The 21,651-nt window shown below is 32.6% G+C and overlaps 2 protein-coding genes across 2 annotated transcripts in view; both read right to left on the bottom strand.

Annotated features, from left to right (window-relative positions):
- Positions 1 to 17,183, bottom strand: part of LOC135832125 (uncharacterized) — a 42,376-nt gene extending 25,193 nt beyond the window's left edge. Inside the window, exons 1-2 of the mRNA XM_065345147.1 lie at positions 17,026 to 17,183; positions 331 to 440 (exon numbers count right to left, since the gene is read on the bottom strand). The gene's annotated coding sequence lies outside the window, so the exon portion shown is untranslated. The remainder of the gene's footprint in view (positions 1 to 330; positions 441 to 17,025) is intronic.
- Positions 17,184 to 18,877: 1,694 nt separating this feature from the next.
- On the bottom strand, positions 18,878 to 20,426 carry LOC135832128 (proteasome subunit alpha type-6-like). The gene is made up of 7 exons (XM_065345151.1): positions 20,189 to 20,426; positions 20,020 to 20,114; positions 19,867 to 19,948; positions 19,640 to 19,795; positions 19,383 to 19,561; positions 19,216 to 19,310; positions 18,878 to 19,145 (listed from the first exon to the last, which is right to left on the bottom strand). Exons 1-7 carry the CDS (start codon positions 20,262 to 20,264, stop codon positions 19,088 to 19,090), a joined length of 741 nt encoding a protein of 246 aa, XP_065201223.1. The 5' UTR covers positions 20,265 to 20,426; the 3' UTR covers positions 18,878 to 19,087.
- Between the last annotated feature and the right edge of the window lie 1,225 nt (positions 20,427 to 21,651).

Here is a 21,651-nt window from a genome sequence, read left to right as displayed (position 1 = left end):
ATGATTTTGTTTTTTTGTGTGTTTTAGACAGACAAAAAATACATCAATTTGAAGCTATTGCAGAGAGCTTTAAAATGAAACTCACACGATTTACTTTTCACAACTTTTCACACTTTTCAATGAACTTTTCACTTTTCATTTCACCAAAATTACTTTTCTGAAAAGTGCACATCTCTAATCACAACATTTTAAATCCAAAACAATCCAAAAATTGTGTAAAATAGGTAATTAAATCATGAATGGTTCAACCCTGGTTACATTAAATTACAATAATATTCAGACGCCTAATTTTGACATATGGTAAACATTTTCTGAGCAAAATAAACTTACTTAAAATTGTATAGATCTCTGTTTGAAGACAACGTCATGGCGGTAACTTGATGGGTTTTTTAAAATGCATTTTCAGCGCCACTCTTCAAATTTCTTGCATCGCAGCTTCTCTGTAATTCAAAAAAAAAAAACTTAGGTACGATTTTTATTTATTTATTTACCTATTTATTTTTTAAATTAAAAAAAAAATAGGTGGTACCAATATAAATACATATACATACGTAATACGCAGGTAACATTTACACAGGTACTTAGGTACCTATGTAAAATTTGCAAAAATTCTAAAAAATAACGTAACAGTGTAGCTACAAAAGTAAATGAAATGAGTTTGAAATGTCCAAGAGGAAGGACAGGGGGCATGAGGATTTTCTTAAATTGCAAAAACTAACAGATATAGGTAAGCATATAATTTGATTTTCGGTCGTAATATAGTTTAAAATCAGCACTTTGTGTTTTAAGAAATGCTAAATTTCTTACTCTCGGTATAAAAGCACCAGTTTACAGTACGCAAAAAGACGAGTAAATATTCATATGTACGTACTATAAGTTACCTCGTGAATTTCTTCTCCTAGCTTTTGCATGAAAAAACATAAAAAACATTTTTTTATTCCAATATCGTACAAACCTCACAATACCTCATATTTTGCATCTGCTACCACCTACAGCAGCAGCGATCTTTATGAGTTTTTCATTTCATCATTTCCCTATACAATAATCGCGAACAGAAAAATCAACATTTGGAAAAAATTTTATCGGACTTGTGACGCAATATTGCTAACTCGTATAAGCATTACATTACGTAGGTACCTATCCATCTTGAAATACTTAGGTACATACATTTTTTTTACACTTTTTATTTGACAGAAACGTTATTCGACATTGACATATCATGCGAAAAATCTCCAATCTTTTCTATACGGTATAGTCGATCGTTGGAGTGAATACGTACCTTTTAAAAGGTTCGCATAAATTTTACACTTCGTGAGTTTTATGATTCAATATGCTTCGCACCCTTTTAATAAAAGCCAAAATGAGAAGTCGGAAAATCTGCATCAAAAAGTCCTTCTGGTGGATAATTTATAATTTAAAAAGAAAAAAAGAAGTATAGGAACCTATATGAGATATTCTGAAGGCTCCTACAGTTGAATTGAGTTCTAGATAAATTTTGACAAATAAGAATAATTATTTCATTTGCCAGCTTAAAAATATAACTTTGCTTTATCGAATTAGTTCAATTTAAAAATACGTCGATGTATAAGAAATTGGAAAATTATTTTCTCGAAATGAATTAGGTAAGCTTTTATAAGTAGAAAATGAGCTTGTTCATTTCACAGTTGTACATATACAAACAAAAAAGTCCCAAACATTTCCAGTAAAAGTTTCCACCATTAATGATATTTATTATATTTTCCTCCTTTAAGCATCTTGTAAACTTTTTGGCAATAAATGCTAGAAAAGTCGATGAAATTTCTCGCTAATGACATTTGGGAACTTTTCATCACCTTATCATTTATCAGCTTATTTCGCAGTTTTACAAATCAAATAACTATAATACCGTTGTCGAAATCAGGAATAAAGTCCGAACAATTGCTGATGTTTAATAATCACTTAATCACAAAACGAACCCCTCTTTTTTTATGAATAGGTAGAAATTACTTGAATGGTCGATGGCAATTTTATTCAAAGTTTTAAAATAAATACCTACCTATCTATAGTAGTACTAATACGGTTTTAAGGGGATTTTTTTTATTGGAAATTAAATTTTCTGAATGAAAATGTGTGCATGAGCATGAGTTCGCGTTATATTAGCCGTATTTTTCAAAATACGAGTTAGTAGGTATAGGTACTTTACTCAACTCATTGTAACCTACACTATTCCATGGTAAGTGTAGTGTGGGACATGAAATAATCAATTTTTTTTCATTCTTGATGGCCTTTTTTTGCTTTGAATAAATGATGCAGATAATACAGGTGTTTATCGCAAATTAGGTATGCACTCTTAGTACGTACGTTTGTACGTCTGTTATTGATATTAAATTACCTATCCGATGTACAAATGAGTTTATATGGCACCTCAACCTATGCCCTTTTAGAAACACTCGCGTACCTACAGTTCATCATACAGGGAGGGTCATTTGAAAATGTCAGTAAAATTTTGAAGTTCGGCCAAAGTTTGCCATTTTCTTCAATTTTGAGTTTTTCAAACAATTATCAATTTTTTAACCTTCATCCCCCGCACCACCACCACCACCACCACCACCACCACCACCATCATCATCACCAAAGACAAATTTTCTCGAGGGTTAAACCAGAATATAGCAATATTCAGGTAATTTCACTTTTTTTCTTCGAATTGGTCAGCATACAGAAGAGGGTTTGAAGATGAAATAGGTTGAAAAAACGGCAGTTACGAATTAGACAGTTTTCAACCCTCTATAAAAAGAAACTTTTGTGAAACTGTGTACAGAAATTCGAACATTTTCAGAAACTGGTGGATAAATTAAGAAGGTAACTACATAGGTGCTGTGATTTATTAATGGTCGAATACCACGCCGTACTTAAACACATTTTGTTACCTGCACTTGGCTGAAATTACCTAGATGCGAGCTGACAAGTTTCTCTCGGTTAATTACCCGAGTCTGTCGGTGGGATTACTGATTAAACTTTAATTAGGTACATACCTACGAGTAAGCAAAGCTTACGTGAGCAATTTAGAAGCGGTACCAGATTTGAGATTTACTTTTGCAGAAAAAACCGCCTGAACTAGCCAGGGACTTGGGTTATACGTTAAAACACATCGTATCTCGGCTGCACAAAAGTTCTTATGAAAAATTAATTCCTTCCCGGTACACGACAACTTGCAGTAGACGGATAGGTGAAGGCAGATAGGTAAAAGAAAAAAATCGTATATCCACTAGGTAACTTTTTCAACGTTCTTCTAAAATATTTATAACGAAAAATAAATCATCGCGAATTCGAATTCCATTAACGGCGATAAAATCAGCTCGTCCTCGTCGTGTCAATAAGTCGGCCAATTATAAAAAGCGCGTTAAAAAAAATTGCCGAAAAATCGTCTGCTGTCTCTGGCATTGTTTTATAAAACTTGATCAGTAGGACGACCACGACAACCGATGGACGCTTTCAAGTTTTAACCCTTCAATAATATTTTATACTCGAGCCGCGTATAACCGCGCTTTAACCACGCTTGATAATGGAAAAACCGTAAGGTTGCGGTATGCGTAAAATACCCTCGGAAACTGTTTTTTTTTTTTGCCACCGTTCTCGTCGAATTCTTTTTACTTTCGAGCTTTTGAAAAATAACGTGTAAAAATGCCTCGCCGTATTGAAATTCTTCTTATAGTAGTAATATGTAGTAATAGTTGACGTTTTAAACGCGATAAATCAAAGCCGAAGAATCCTAAATCGATCAGACCAAAGGTTAGAAATATTTTACCATTTATCGGGGGTAGCAGATTACCGCGCTGTACTCGTGTATTTTGCCAAAGATATTTCACACCAAAATTGCAAAACGAAACTGTGACGGTAGAGTTTAGCCAAACGCTAGGCTCCCTCAATAAATACGAGGTTGAGACTCGAGGGTGTAGTAGGAGAAAACTAGGATGTAGGTCAAAAAGTATGCAAACAGAAAAACGCTTTCTTTAACCATCCCGAGCTAACACCCGTATTTACTTCTCTGAAAGCTAACGCTTCAAGTTACATCATTATCGCGACAATAAAATAAAAGGTATTTTCTTTTTACGTCTTATTCGTCATATTTTTCAGACATGGTATGAGGTAAGTACATTACATTTTATCAAATGTCTGATAATATTTTTCATATCGCAATACCTATGTATCGATTCTCATACCGCAAAAAGGTGCTTATACCGGTATTATCTTCTCTCGTCTCTGTCTCATCTCGTTATAAGTCTTTGTAGAAAGGTACATACATACCTACCCACCTACCTACAGTTATTATCTTATAAAAAGACTACCTATATAAGTACCTACCTGTCTCAATTTAACATTGTTTTTTGTATGTGTATGTGTATAAGCAAGAAGTATTATGTTCCTCGCGAATAAACTAAGTATAACGCAGTAGGTAACTGATAATTACTACAATATTTTACAAAAATAAAACTAACAAAACAAAAAAAAATATATGAATCATTGCATGCATATTAGGTACATTATTTACTTCATCGTATTATAATAGAATATACTATAATGAATAAGATAGACTCGATGAATACAGGAAGTGGTACCTATGAAGGACGTCTGCTTATTCTGCTGAGGTGTTTTAGATTGTAGTAGGTATGAAAGCAATGTACATTATTTTGTTGCAATCGATTAATGAGTTCTATGGACCATTTATTACAAAATGAACAAAAATAAAAAAAAATCAGCCGTCTACATCGTGGCTTTGCCTATTTGTTTACGCGAATTGGGTTGGCTTCATAAGCGGTAGAAACTTTACGCGTACGTAACAGGCAATCAGATCTAGGCACACGTACGTAGACGTAGGTACTCGCATGGTACTCGCACTATACGTAGGACCTCGATTACAAAGTTGAAAGTTTGCGTTGGTTTTCGCGCACAATTTCTTAATTGATGCAGTGATCGACGTAGGTAGGTAGGTAGGTAAGGGTACAGCTTACCTTGTCTGCCTACATTGTTTTTTGGCAATTTAGAACTTTTCACTAGGAATATTCCCTTCTAAAAATTAACAATTACCTACATATATAGGTATACTACTTCAATATTCAAATTTATTCGCGTGTAAAATATATAGATACCCAGACCTACAGTCCTACAGTAATATGTGAAGAAGCATAAAATTTGCAAATAAATACATTTTGAACCCATCTTACCACCGTTTTTTTTTCACGAGTGATGGCAGTCGGTTACCAAAAACTTTTTCTTCTTGTTTTCAACTCTACCCCGCTATTTCTTGGGTCAATTTTTTCGCAGGTTAGATATTATACTATACTGGTTTAATCACTTAAAGGAAGCGAGTTTTTTCACGAATCTCTCCAGGGGTAGGTATGTTTTATAATGAAAAATAGCTCAGTAGGTTACCCTATTTCACAATTTTTATATTCAGTTCTCTCGACGGTGGCCGGACAATTTTTCATTTCTTTTCACGAGTAAAAGGCGAAAAGCAGCAGAGAAGATTTTTTTCATGATGAGAGTTGGAAGATATTGTCCGTCTAACATAGCTTGAGCTGAATTGTGTCATTTGCATAAGCCGAATTCCAACAAATTTTTCATGAATTTTTCCAAATTTTTTTGGTTCTCAAAATTTTTTAGAGAGTAAAAATTATTGGCTATGTTTATTTTGCATGTTTATTTATGGCTGATTGGCTGGAAACAGATTTATTGAAATAAATCGAGATGAAAGCTAATCAATTTGGGAAACCCTTCTGTTATTCCTTTTTGGCTTCCATAAAATGCAACTGACACAATTCAGGTCAAGCTATGTTGGACGGACAATACCTATATTCAATTTTTTTTTAAAAACACGAAAATTTCACTTTGCTGGGTAAGTACACGAGTAAGTATGGGTCGGAGATGGGTCTTAAAACTACAAAGAAAGGCTCAAATCTTATCTCTCTCTCTCTCTCTGATAAAATTAGATTGAATTCTAAAAACTTGAAAATTTGGTACTTAGGTACTTGAGAATTTTTTGAAAAATGTATGGCTTATAATATTAAAAATAGTTTCGATACAGGTGTTATCTCTGAAAAATATCACGAACACTTGAATTGGTGAGAACTGAACGTGATCTTCATAGTTACATTGTGGCACTTTTCAGGAAATACAAAAAAGTTATTTACTTAAAAACCAGAAATTATTTTTGGAAAACACACTTTTGGTCATCGAAAGAGTACTCGAAAAAAAATCACATACCTACGCGGGCACAATTTACGCGCGAAGAAATGTGACTCGTCCCTTTTTCAGTTCTCTATCATCAAAATTTTTCCTATTATCCTTCGGACGTGACTGGGACTTTGCCGGTTATACCGATCGAATTGACTACAACACCTTTAAAAAAATTAAACATTTTGTAAATCAGTTTCAATTTTTTTTTTTTTTTTTGAAAATCGTCCATTTCAAGTATACCTACCTATCTATGGAACAAAAAAACGTTTAAGTATCAAAAATGATAAGTTTTGAAGCTGTTTGTTATTTTTTCGCAATGCAAAAAATTTTCCAAAAAATTCATCAATTTTTTTTTAATTCAATTTTTACAATCAACGCGCTAGTGTGATGTTGCCAAACAACACCTTCGTAACAGTTTCGCGAAAATATGAGAACTCCAGTCAATCCATCTTGTTCCAATATACAAATATCTGCGGAAAAATCAAAACTCAAAAGTGCTAAAATGTGGCCAGATCTCCCTTTCAGTTCTCACAGATTCGCTTTTCTTCACGTTTCCCCTATTTTCAAAATTTCATTGCAGGTGATGAATAATTTCCTTAGTAACAGCATCTAAACTACTCGCGTCAATGCTAATAAATTAGGCAAGGTTATAGAGTACCTATAATCTACATAGGTACCATTCAATCAAACATCCTAATTTCGCACAACATTATTTGAAACAAAAGCAGATAAAAACGAAATCAAAAAGAAAAGTCAACAATTATCCACCAGAAGGTGTATAAAAAATCTGTTCCGAGTTCCATTTTTTTCTGTCTTATTTTTCATCAGTCAAGAATGCGGTTTGAAATTAGGACGTTTGACAGTAGGGCGTTTTAAAAAGAAAGAATAGTGAAAAAATGACGTAAATAAATAAGTTTAAATGAGGAAAAATGTAAGTATTTACGATTTTTTTTTTTTTTTTTGATAGGTGGTACATATCAAATCAATATTTTAAAACATAATTTTAAATCACGTTTTTCGTTTATTTGTTCCATCATATTATTTTGTGTTTTCTCTTTTATTCAAGACTCGTAATATGGGTACCTAATTTCTACCTAGGTATACTTATTTTGCGTTGACTTCGCAAGGGTGAACAACGCATTACACATTATTGCAAGAGTACACACTACACTTCGATAATGAAAATCTTTTACAAAAGTCCAAATTATTCAAAATTGAATGAAGGTACGATTAAATAAAATTTTCGAAGTGCTCAAACGCCTTCATTCTTAGAGTGGAACAAAACTTGATGAAACTTTATTTACTACAGAGCATGTAGGGGAAACGCAGGTATTATGGGGTATGGGGTACAACCGGGTACATAGATTAAAACTCTTCCCAGATGAAGAGAAATTGGCCAAAAATAGAAATGTTGGTGACATTAGAGAATTCAAACATTTACCTATCCGTGATGGAAATTGTAACCTCGAAAAATTATTTTTGGAAAAAAAAGTTAAAAATTGACCATTTTAAAAAGTTGCAGGTAATATGGGATACCTAGACCTACATACTAGTAAAAATTACAATAAAATTAATTTTAAAAAACGAATTTATACATGTCACAAACAAAACATGATTTTTCGATTTTTTTTTGAGAAAAGCGTTGAAAATTTACAAAAAAGTTGCAGGTAACATGAAGTACCTACTTGTAAAAATGAAAATACCTAGGTACATGAAAAAGACAAATAAGAAAAGCGGGTTGTATTCGTCATTTTTACACATGCCAGTCTTTTGGTTTTTTTTTTAAATTTTTGGTCCAGATATGTCGATAATCTACACAAAAAAAAAGTTCCCCCATATTACCAGTGGGCAAAAATTTCAACATCAAAACTGTTGTATTTTATTTTTGTTTCTAATTGAAAAAAACGACTCACTGACAAAGTAAAATATGAAATAAACCAAAACTCTACTTAAAATTACAAAAAATACATTTTTTTTGCGAAAATTTTCAAGAAAACTTGACGTAGGTATCACTCTCAGAGTTGCATGAAAAAATCACCACTAACAATGTTCTCGGCAACGGGCAATGTACAGTTTTCTTGTATATATGTTTGAGTAGGTGTTTTTTGGAAAAAGATGTGCACTTACATAATAGGAACACGTTGCCTAAAAGTGCGCATTTTTTCACTTTTTGCAAAAGCTCTCAAAAGTTGTCGATGGATTTTTTTCAAATTTTAGTGGATGTAGCCAAGGGATCAACGTATGTTTAATATATTATATAAAATTCTTAACATTTTGTTCATTTTACGCGAGGCTAGTGCGTCAAAACCACTAGGTGCGCACTGCAAGGCAACTTTCCCCAATTCCATTTAATTTTAAATCAAGCCGTTCGTAAATTTCAGTGGCAGGTTTCGTTTCAAAAAGCGTTTTAACGTTGAAATTTTAATCGAACACGCCTCAAGTATAGGTACAGAAAGTACTAAATTTTGCAACCGTAAATAATTCTTGAAAGTTTTTCTTCTCTGAAAACTGAAATTGAAATGATGCATGAAATTTCATCGCATGAAGCCCGTCGTGTATTATGCATATTTCACGAGTAGAAACTGACGAGTAAGTTTATAGGGCCTATCTACTTGTATGTATGTAACTCTGTACCTAGATGTGTAGTTCGTTATACGTATGAGTGTATAATATTCATAATCATAGGTATAGGTAGAGGTTATCAATGCAGCTTTCGTTTGAAGAGTTTTGTGTTGTTTCGCCTACTCGTAAGTAGGTATACATACCTATAATATGTTTATGAATCTCGTTCATTTCATACATTTATCTGTCTGGCTTTGAGTATAATATGTGCACAGAAACGTACCTATAAGTATATATGTATAATGTAAATGTATGTATCTATCTTTATTTAAGTAAACTTATATGGCCTTTAGTTTGAGATTATTAATTTTTTCTTCATTTACCAACCATTCGCGAAAGAAAAGTTGGAAAGTAAGTACATAGGTACCTAATACATAACTTGATATACGAGTTTAAGACGGGGCAGTAAATTCCAAAGTACATACTTGATCATTTCACCCATGGGTAGGTAGTTAGGTATACCTATCTACCCCTTCTCATCAAGTCGGAAGTAATTAATTAAATAATTACGAATTCGAATCACAATCGAACCTCGATATAATAAACGAGTTGAGAAATAAATTTAATAATGGTAAAAAAAATACTAGAAAAAATCATTAGGATAGTACTTAGATAGGCTACCTATATTTTGCGATTCGCGTTGTCAAAATTCGCTTAGAATTTCAAAGGAATCAACTTCTTCCGTGACCAATATACTTAAACGAAACGTAAAAAAACTATAAACTAGATAGCAAAAATCGAATAAACAAACTATTTTTCCCTTAAGAAAAATCTTTCATCAATTTAGGCTTATCAATCATTTCATTTCGAAATAGGCCTACCTATTAGTTTCAATTTAAATCTGTTACTTTGCCACAGCGAATTTCCGTATCAGGTCTTCCGACGTTTTTGCAGTAATTGATAGGTTACCTACTCGTATCACTTTATAGAAATCTATATACTACTTATACTTTTACTGGAAATTATGATAAAAGCTATCAGACAATGATAATCTTTTGCCAACAATTTTCGATTGAATAGGTAGCCAAACACCTATACCTACATAGCAAAACACTTATTTCGGCAATTTTATTTCATTTTTTTTTGTTTGTTTTTCTTTGCTGGGTAGCTCCAAATAACGTTGCTTTTAGAAACACCTGTATAAGTGGGTGAGCTAAGTGAATATGTGCTACAGAATTTCCAACCATTACGAAACGAACAAGCTGCGAAATCTAATTAAAGTGGGTAAAACGTTGAACTAAAAATGAGCGTCCATAAATTAGACATTTTATAGTTAGGTACCCGAGTTTCTGGAAACAACCCGTCGGTGTTTGTCGTTTTTTTTTCTCTCCACCGACTAATATACCGTAAAAGATATTCAAATTAAAAATGAAATAAAAGGGTAAAAATTCTAAGTATAACGCGACAAATAAATGAACTTTTCCGCCAATATTTTTTTCCTCGTTGTTAATTGAAAAGAGAAAAATGTTTTTTCCCAAAAGAAATCTAATTTCAAATAATTACACGCCTTATTCGCACAATTCTATTGTAAAATTTAGTGCAATTTTCAAAGGCCAGATTGACGAATAAAATAGAAATTTTATTCGTTTTTGAAAAACAAGCTTCGAATGAAAATTAGGTGACTTTTGGAAAATTGAAATAAAATTACCATTTGTATGGCTGGCTAATAAGCTGAAAAAAAAAAAATACGTCAAAAATACCCGGTCAATCTAATAACAAAAACGTATCCGAATCGTGTAAAAAGAAAACAATTGACTATTTTCTTAATCGAATTCAACGAGGGAAAAAAATAAACTGAAGCACCTATTTGAGAAAAAATTAATTTCACAGTTTTTTAATGGACTTAACATCATGACCTAATTTTTAAAATACAATTATTAAAGACGTTTAGCTTTTGCTACAGCAATTGGCCTATAACAATTCGATAGAGTAATTACGATCAAAAACATCTCATTCGATATAAAAATCATTTCAAATTGTCCTTTCACCTCGCGCGATTCGTGTATATATGGTACTCGTACGTACGTTTGAGTAAATTTTTTAAGGCGCGATTTTCATGTTTTACGTTATTTCGATTTACAGCCTAATTAAACGTACAACTAGCGATTAATAACACTTCGTGACGTGTTAATGTTAACGTTAAATAATATGTGTGTTTATTTTAGCGAATATTTATAATGCCTGTTTAACACGATAATTTTGTTTGAATCGGAACTGATTCTCATCTTTGGAAAAATGAAAATCATGTCGAATTATTCGTTCGGTATTTAATGGCTAAATGACTACCTACGACCTGTATGTACTATCGTAAACCACAGAGTGAAATTTTAGTAAATTCGTATTCGTAGGTAACTAAAAATTTGATAAAGTCGATACGATAAAAATCTCAGTACCTACCTAAGTACATATTTATGCATCGGTAATAGTTGACAGGAGAAACTACTACGATTTCGTTGCCTAATGCCTATGAATGAAGAATTTCCCTTGAAAAAAGTAATGCGGTAGGAACGTAATAATTTCGTTCTTTAAGTAATAAAGTGAGGAGCTTTATATCAAAACGCACTAACGCCATTTTTTCAATTTTCTGTAAATTGAGAAAAACTGTGAAAATTGAGGAAAGGGGGAGTGGGGGTTAAATGAGGTATCAATGGAAAGAGGAAGTCCTCCTGAGTACCAAACAAGCTTTTGTACAATTTGCGCAGCATGTGGGGGGTGCTGGGGGGAAAATGAAAAATTTTTAGTGCGTTTTGATCTGAAAATTTTGATTTAGTGCGTTTTGATCTAAAAATTGGATGTTAGTGCGTTTTGATCTGAAAAAATGAGGATTTAGTGCGTTTTGATCTGAAAAAATGAGGATTTAGTGCGTTTTGATCTGAAAAATGAGGATTTAGTGCGTTTTGATCTGAAAAATGTTATGTAGGTATCTTGCACACAGTAAGTTAAAACCAATGAAACCATACAAATTTTCGAAAATAACAAATTGTTAAAAATATTGGTTTTTTGACTTTTTCAAACTATCATTTTAGCATTTTTAGCCATTCATACTGCGCGAATGTGGTGGGGAACATTCTTGTAGGTGATAAAAATTCTGAAGAAGTCGATTAGGATGATGTCGGAGCACCAAAATGCAGTGTTACCACACGCAGAACAAAAAATACAAAAAGTGAAGTGGAGTTGGTGCGTTCTGTTCCAAAATGGAGACAGATGAGTACGTTTTGATCTGAAAGCAAAACTTCAAGCGCCATTTTAAGGTATAAGGAAGGCTTAATTCGTTCTAACGATGGTTGCAATCGATTCCCCGTTGAATTTCACAGAAGGATCCGTATTTGACTCATTTTTTTCAAAAATGGCGTTAGTGCGTTTTGATATAAAGCTCCTCAAGTTATAGACGAATTTCCATTCACAATTGAGATTTGGGTGGTTGTTTTTTCTTAACCTGTTTCAGTAATTGGCTTAGCCTGTGAAAAATATGATAAAACTTGTATAAAACAAAACTGCTTTCGAAAAATGTCGCATCTTTTCAAATCAAAGTTTGTATAGAAAGCTGTAAAAAAAAAGTTCACAAACAAATAGAGAAACGCCTACCTTTGTCAACCTATGCATCATAAACCATAGAATAGATGTACGAAAATTATATGTAGATGTAGGTACCTCTACCTACCTACCAACCAATGTTATTTTTGAAAGTTGAAAGTGTCTTCTCTTTTGTGTCTTAGGTATATGTATGTAAGTGAACAATTGAAAAAGCAACCTTTATAAAAGATCCTGATATTTCACAGGTATACCTATTAGCAACCTACGTCTTTTTTTTCTGTTTTATATTTTATATACGCGTTTGTGATATGGATAATAGTTATATGACTTATATTGTACTACTGTAGATACCATTTATAGAAAAAATTGCCAAAATCGATCGAAAAAATCACAAAATCCTTAAATGTCCTAATTCATAAGCGCAGAATTTCACTTTGGCTTTTTTGATGGACATTTTCCTATAGATGAAAACCGAAATTAAAAAATCCGCTAAAGGCTTCAAAAGGGCCCGAAATCAGAATCACTTCCGAACAATTGGGTGAGGTTGAAAATAGGGTATGAGCAAATTTCAGCTTGATCGAATCTTGAATATTTCATAAAAAATGGACCGAATTCAAATTTTTGAAAATTTGCCAAAAATCTACGAGATTCAGCATTTGAATAGCCTGGTAGTTTATTTTTAATGCTCTACTTATCAATTTTTCTATATATTCGATCCAAAAAAAATGTTTGTAAGAATATCTACCACCCTTGTTAAAGAAATTTATACTCATTCAATACACAGTACACACCTTACCTGTCGTACCTAATGAGAATGACGTTTTTGGTTCGAATCAAACGGAATTCCATCAGGTCCAACTTTTTACATAACTTATGGATCTTTTTTTCCCATTTTATAACATTTCTTGAAATCCCTGAGGTACCGTATGGTCAGAAGTTATCACATATGTACGTCTAGAACTTGAAGCTAACCCATTGAAAAAGTTAGTTTTGTAAACATTCATAAATTAAAATTATATGTTTTAAAACAAGACCGGCGTTTATTAATTTCTATGATGATACATATAAGGACGTTTTAAATATTAAAAGGTAGATGTATGTACTCGTAGTAGGTAAGTCGAATAGATATACCTACGGAAATATTTCTCACTCCCTCGAGATTTCTTTTGCAAAAAGCTCACCTTAGCAGTACATACTCATACATGTTTTGAAATATACTTGGTGTAATTTATGATGTGGTATAAAATATTAAGTTGTATGAGAAGCTACCATTCGCCGCAAAATAAAGTACAGTTATTTTAAGACCTCGTCTATCACCTGCAGTTGGGATTTGAAATAAATAGTGATAACTCCCGCGGGATCATAGGATGCATGTGCTTTCACAGGCACAAAATCGAATAAAGAAAGTAAGTATATCTAAGTAATCATTGTTGATCCGTTTTTCAAGTACACCTTTTTAACCCCAGTTTTTCGAAGTTGAAATGAATTTACAGGTTGATACTCAAGATGAGGGAACGTGTATCTATTGGAAGATTAATGATTTAGGTATGAGAGACATTCAACATAGGTAATATTAATTTTTTCCATAAAAACTGTCGAAGTTCAAGGTATTTTCTTTTTTGAACTACCCCAATAAAAATTTAATATTTTCAAAAGAAACGTGCCAACTTGAGTTGGGCCAATTCTTGAAAAAAAAAAATTGTTAAATTAAATAATTACCTAAGTAGGTACCAATAAAAAATCATTTGCAATTCATAAAGGGAACAAACACCAAATGCATGCCGCAAAAAAATTGTGGGTATGCCTATAATTTTGCGAAACATTTTTAATAAAACAGTGCTTTTGATTTTACTCACTTCAAACATTTCACAAAACACTGGAATTTTTTGCAATTTTAAATCTGCCAACCAAAGAAAACTCAGAAAAATATTTAATGGCATGCAGATGCACCATGTACAATGTATCTACCTAAGTGTATTCAAATTTCAAACAAAATACTTGTACATAAGTAATATAGGTACCTAATTTCGAATGCCTGAGCTATAAGGGTCCATAAACTCGTGGGTGCAGGAGTACATTATTGTCGTTGAGTTTTTATAAGATACATTAGTATAAATACCTAACTACATACGTGGTTACCAAGACGAAACTTTTTTTCTATTTCAAGAAGCGTCTTTTCCTTTATCCAAAATGTAAAATAATTTTGCAAAATTGAATATAGAGTCATCTTCAGTGAGTATGCGCGCCGAGACGAAGCGAAATAATTTTTTTTAAATGTCTGTTTTTAAGTCGACAGTAACACCAAACTCAAAACGCAATTTTACAGCTTGAGTATAGCATATCAACGGGTCGTATTCAATTTGATATTTTTGAATTATGTGCATTATAGGTACCTCTTTACCTATACATGAAAATGACGTAATTTTCATGTAAAAACAAATTTGTTGAACTAATCAGATTTTGTCGTTCAAGAAAGATTTGGATCGATCGTTTGTTTTGTTTCTTCGTAATTCCCTTGATGTTTTCTTGTAGCTACCTACAATACTAGCTGTCCTACATTGAATTTGTAATTCATCAATTTTGTATCAAAAGTTCCCAAAATTTAATTCACATTAATCAGCGATTTCCCATTTTTAGAACGAATGTGCTCAACCAATAAACTATGTATACCTACATAAAACAAAAATCTCAAAGTGAATGCGAATGCGATCCGGAGATTTTATATACAATTTTGAACTCACAATGTGAAGGGTTAGGTACCTCAAGTTTTATTCCTATAATCTTATTCAGTACCTATCTACGAAAACTTGAACGAATTATTTTTTCCCCCGAAAAACTAAAAGTGCGCTATTAAAATAATAACGTGAAAAAGTATCCATCCTTGCTATTTCAACTTTATCCGCGGTAATAAAAAAATTAAGTAAAAAAAAACGGTTTAAAAATTCTGATGAAACGTAAGCAAATCATCATACAAGTTATACCTGCAATGAAAATACATTTATCTATACCAATAGAAACTTATTTTCAATCATTAGGTAAGTATAGCCGTTTTCTTACCACAAGAAAATAAGGTAGCAATTTTAAACCCTTTTTTTGTTCATCCTGTTTAAAAGCTCGCGCGAAATTTTTTCGTGTGTATTCGAGTGTACTTATTTTTCCTATTCCAATTTTAATGCATTTTGAATACGCAAAAATTCGAAGGAGGTAGGTAATCTCCTATTCAAGCTTTTATGCTAAGCATGTTAAAAGTGCTTCACAAGGTCAGAATAAAGGGGGTGGATTAAATCGTTTCAAGTGGTTGTTCCGCACATGAAACGAATTTTTCCTCCAACTTGAAGTTCAACAATGCAAAATATTTTAAGTGAGCAGAATGCTGTGTTTTATTTGAAAACATTTTTATCAATTTCAAGTTTTAATAAAAACTTTTTTAATTAGACTACACTTATTATAAAACATGAAATTTTCGATTAAACAAAAAAACAAAAGAGATTCGAGCAGTTTAATCCTTGAAGTGGATACAAATCAAAGTGAAATATTTTTTCCCTGTTTCTTCATCTTTAAAAATCGTCGTTTCTGAACAAACTATTTTAATATTGGGTATTATAGATAAGTAGGTACACATCTTCTATTCACAATGATTACGAATGATTCCCTAATTTTCTGAATTTGTCGAATATGTTCAATTGTTCAGGGTAAATTTGGAAAAATTAAATAGCGTACCCAAATGAACCCTGCTCATTAATTTATAATGAAATACTCAAACGTATTTAAGAATATGTCCAACGCGTTAAAATTATTTTCGTAGTTCATATAATTTTTATAGAAATTAATTTGAAATAACCAGGAAGTTCATCTAATGGTTAATTCATTCAGTGTTACAAACAATAAGGTCGATTTTTACAGCCAGCGATGTATTCGTATCGTCCTTATACGACCTTTTACAAATTTCGTGCCGTTTCAAATGAAACTAAATGCCAACTGCTGCACGCAATCCGTCATTAAATTTTGAACGAACAAAATGTTTTTATCTCGTAATATAAATCAGTTAATTTTATTATTATTATTGTTTTTGTCATAACTAAATGTACTTACCTATTCTTATTTAATATTCTAATTTATTTGCATTTAATTTAATCAAAGGCCTAATTCCTAATAATCCTAATACAAGAAAGCATTGTACATACTAGAGACGACAATAGATTAGGCTTTTTTAAAATGAATTATGGGATAATAATAGTGATCAAAAGGTTTCATGCCTTTGGTAGGAATAAATAAAAAACAAGAGCCTATACTTATTAAAGGATTACATACTAAAAATTTTTTTTGTCTAAAAGTACTTTAATAGAAATTCTTATTATCAAAAAATAGGTCGTGTTGTTACGATTGACAATTGAAATAGAATGGACGTCAAATGCAGCATCAAATACAACTGAATTGTCAGATGGAACAGAGACGAGTTCAGAAAATGACACAATTGCGTTAAAATCCTGTTAAAAATTGCACGAAAGATACATATGTGTTGGCGAGAAATAAAATATGCATTTCAAAAAAAAATATACTTAGGTAAGTTGAAGCATGGCAGGTAACTCAAGTACACAAATAATTACCACTACAATACACATGCTAGAAAATAATTCAAAATAGGTAGATAGATACCTGTAAAATCGTCGACGAAAAAAAAATTCCCGCGAACGAATACCTATACGCGAATAATCGGACGTAAGCTAGAATATCATCTGCACGTTTCTGAATCTGATTCCGAAAACTAGAGTTGTTGAAATATCGAAAACTATCGATAACTATCGATAAATTCACTATCGATAAGTTATCGATAACTTTTTACGTTATCGACCTTATAAGGTCGATAACGTAAATTTTTTTTATGCAGATAAAGCCTGAAAAATCGGTGAAAAACCAGTGTTGCCAGGTGCTGAGTCAATGAAGTCGCCCATTTTCTCGCCTTAAAGCCCCAAAAAACGCCAAAAATGAAGAAATTTAACCGCCCAACACATAAATTTGGCGTTTTCAAGCCAGTTGGCGCAATTATGCACAATCTGGCAACACTGGAAAGCTTATTGATAAACTATCGATAAACTATCGATAGTTTTGCCAAACTATCGATAGTTTATCGATAGTTCATTTTTCCGATATTCAACAACTCTACCGAAAACTGTTCATCGTATTTGGCGGGCTTACTAAACAGGCTAGCCACTTTCAGGTAGTGCATTGCTGCCAACTTTTACGCATGCGGTGGTCTCTAACGACGCTCCAACGGCAACCCAAACGGCGAAGTATTCAATTCAATAGACCTGTGGGAAATCTTACAAATAGTATTCGCTGCGCCGTACATCCATGTCAAATCACCACTAACAAAGCACGGAGCAACTAACGAACTTGCAACTGAGTATGGTCGGAGCAAAATTCTGTTATTCACCGGGCATCCGCTTGGAGCGCTAATGTCGCCACCCAATCAGCGCAGGACGAAGTGGTTTGTTGATGTTTATTTGACATGGATGTACGGCGCAGCGAATACTATTTGTAACATTTTTACAAAGGTCTATTCAATATCAAGTGCATGAGCATAATATGCACAAGCAATCCATAGCCTTCTCATTTTTTCATTATTTTATGATATTTTACGAATTGTATAGCTGTCCAGCTTATCATACAATCTTTTTCATTATCTGAGTAAATAATTAGTTTGGCGGGGGCTTGGAAGTTACGATTTCCGATAAAATGCGACAACAATGTATGGGAAAGTAATATGATAATGTGAACTGAGAAAGGACAATGGTCTTCCAATTCCAACTGAAGCACTCTAATAGTGATCACAAAATCCGTAAATTTCTCGAAAAATGCAACATGTTCGACGTGCACCACCGGCTAATCTCTCTGAAATGAAACATCCGACGGGAGCGAATCAAGAAAATTGTACCTGTTTGCGCCTTACGCCATGAAAATAATAATGATTCGATACTTGGGGAGGGGGGGGGGGTGTAATTGATGGTCACTTGAACAAAACCCTAATTTTCGTTTCAAGAGAGAGAATTCGCAACATTATCTCCCGCTCGGTGGATAAACTAGTGGTTCTTTCTTAACGAAATAGATTACCTATTCAACTAGGGAGGTAATGTGATTTTCAACAAACTTTGAGTTACTTTCCTCGCTCCTCGCTTCGCTAGAGAAATAAACCTCAAAATTCGTTGAAAATCACATTACCTCCCATTTGAATAATCAACTATTACTATTAATAATAAAAATGAATATTCGCAGGTCAAAAATTGATAAAAAATTTTGTAGGTATTGATTTCATACTTGTATCTTTTTTTATAGATCCTCTCACAAGATTACCAATTTACAATATCAGACTACATATATTCCTTTCCGTTCCTAAACTTCTATATCATATACTGACGGCAGAAAATAAAGATGAATTTTAATATAATTATTAAATATCTACTAAGTACCTACATCGCACGAATAGTTACGTAAAATTGAGAGAAATTACTAAACGTAAACATTAATTTATTATTCAATTATATACCAAAATAAAGAAATGTAGACTTGGAATCAAGTAGATACATGAAAACAAAATTACGCGCACGATATGAATCCAATGTCTAAAAACGTTCGGCGATCGCTGTTAATAAAGAAATGTAGACTTGGAATCAAGTAGATACATAAAAACAAAATTACGCGCACGATATGAACCCAATGTCTAAAAACGTTCGGCGATCGCTGTTAAGTGACGATCTATTTCTGATTCCGGCATCACTCTGCAATAAATACGAAATTTAGTCATATCAAAATTCAAATAAGATCAGCACAATTATTAAAAATTCCTACTTGAATAAAGGATCATCCTTTGAAACTATGCCTACTTCGATCTCACTGGGCTTAAAATCTGAACGTAATGCTCCAGACAGAGTAGTGATAGCCAACTGTTAATAAAAAATACAGGTAAGCTAAAAGATTTATTAACTAGTTATCTTCTGATTTCAATATGACGATACCTGAATGGCTTCATCGGCCGTATAATCCTGTTTCAGTTTTATCTTCTTTTCAAAGATACTATTTACATCGGTTTGCTTTGCACCAACACCGATAGCACGATACGAACAAAAATAACCAGCCGGATCAGTTTTGTAAATTAATGGACCCTTTTCATCGTCATAAGCAATCAAAATCATGCCTAAAAATCCATGCGTTGGATTAAAAATACATCAAAGTGTAAAACGGCTACTGCCAATTACATAACATGAACACATACTGCACCCTAACGGCCTCATCTCAGCATTTTGAGTGTATACTTGGGATATATCTGCTATCCTAGCACAAAGCATATCGATTGGGATTTCGTAACCATTCTTGTATTTGAAGTTGGCAGCTTCGTAACGAGCTCGCTGAACTTGAGATTTACTATCAGCTGAAAGAAGGAAAAAAATGAAAACAGGTGCATCGATACTATGAAAGAATGGACGTTCAAATACACTTTACCAGTCATTCCAGTCATTATACATCCTATACGATCAGTAAGGCGATATAAATGAGACACAGTGTCTGGGTCTAGCAACTTGTCCTACATGAAAAATTTCATTATTCAATTTCAAAATGTTATCAAGTGTTGAGGAAACAATATGAAACACTTACAGGAACTTTCTTTTGTGTGACAACTACAGCTGTATCTACTCCTTTGACAGCTACAGATGTTAGTCCAACTTTGTTGATAGCTTTAAAGGCATATTCTGCAGTAAAAACATTGCATAAATCGAATAGCACTGAATTATTGCAACGTACAGATGAAATCAGAAATACTCACCAACTTGATACAATCTTCCTTCAGGAGAGAAAATAGTGATGAGTCGATCAAACCCAGCGCTGCTTCCCCTGGACATATTGAGGAAATTTTATTTTACTCTGAACCAAAATTCTATACACTTTGAACTGATACAAAATCAAATTAAAACAAATCACAAAATAATTGCAAACAGCGAAAGAAAAAAATGCCGAGTAATGTTTCTTCTCCGCAACAAGATTCGGATCATCGGATCATTACTAAACAAAAAATAAAGTTGCGTTGGATTTGTAATGCTTACAAAACACACCGCATTCCGCATTCTGAAATTCCAGTGTTGCCAAGACAATCAGCTAAAGCAAAAAAGAAAAAAAAAGTAATTAAAAATATTTAAATTACGTTGAAACGTTGAAAATTATGACCTTTTTTGATTTCACATCATACTTCAATCTGCATGAAATTTAATTTGGGTCCAAAAAATCGGGGTTTTCAAATAATTTAGAAATTAGAAAACGAGTACGAATTACGATATTTACGATTGCAACTTTTCTCGTTATTCGTACAAGCAACATTTCATTTTTTTGTTGATAAAAGCCAATACCACCTATAGTAAAAGGCCTGAGCGCTGTTTTGTGACGTCATCACTAATAGATAGTATGTACTCCGATAACGCTATAGAAATGAATGAAATATTAATGCACTATAATGAAATAAATACTGAGAACATTTTATTTTGCGTTTTGAATCACATTCTGATACTTAATAATCAATTTGAGATCAAGAGGGAATGATTTGAATGGAAAAATAAGTAAATATAAGCTCATAATCAACACTGTTTTTATCATTAAAGATGAGAACTACACTCGTTTATGATCTAATTTCTAAAAGAATATCAAGAAAAACTCTGGAGGATGACAGCTGACAATGAGGAATATAGCAAAGAAGTACAACACATACAAATTATTGTAAATATTATCGAATATACGCGAACATAATCTCCAACTCAAAGACTAAGGTATACAAAACGATCACCAAACATTGCATACATGACGGAGATTTCTCTCGAAAATTCGAAATTCTTTGCAAACATTGTATTTATGCCTGTTGAAATCCATCCTAAGTATTTTGGATTGGAATTTAAAGCTGCTTCAATTGGTTTGAGATACTGATGATTTCTTGTTTAATATCCATTATCCATCATAGCAGCTTTAGCATGGCTGGTCTAAGAAGTAGATTTGAAAATTAAAATGTATTGTAGATTTTTCTCCAACTTGATGCGATTGCATTGTTCACTAACTACTTATTTCATTACAAAATCATTCCGGTACAACACACTAGTACACATTAATTTTCATTTTAATCTACAGTTTACATCACTATTCATTCAAATTACACAACACGAATGAGTCGCAAAAAATTCATTTTTGTACACAAATCAAATAAACCAACACCATCTGTGATTGAAAACATCAGTACTACATTACTAG

This window comes from Planococcus citri, chromosome 1 (genome assembly GCF_950023065.1).
Source record: "Planococcus citri chromosome 1, ihPlaCitr1.1, whole genome shotgun sequence".
In the NCBI taxonomy this organism is placed as follows: domain Eukaryota; kingdom Metazoa; phylum Arthropoda; class Insecta; order Hemiptera; family Pseudococcidae; genus Planococcus; species Planococcus citri.
Note: the sequence above shows the minus strand (reverse complement) of the source record. Positions and strands in the feature narration are given on the sequence as shown.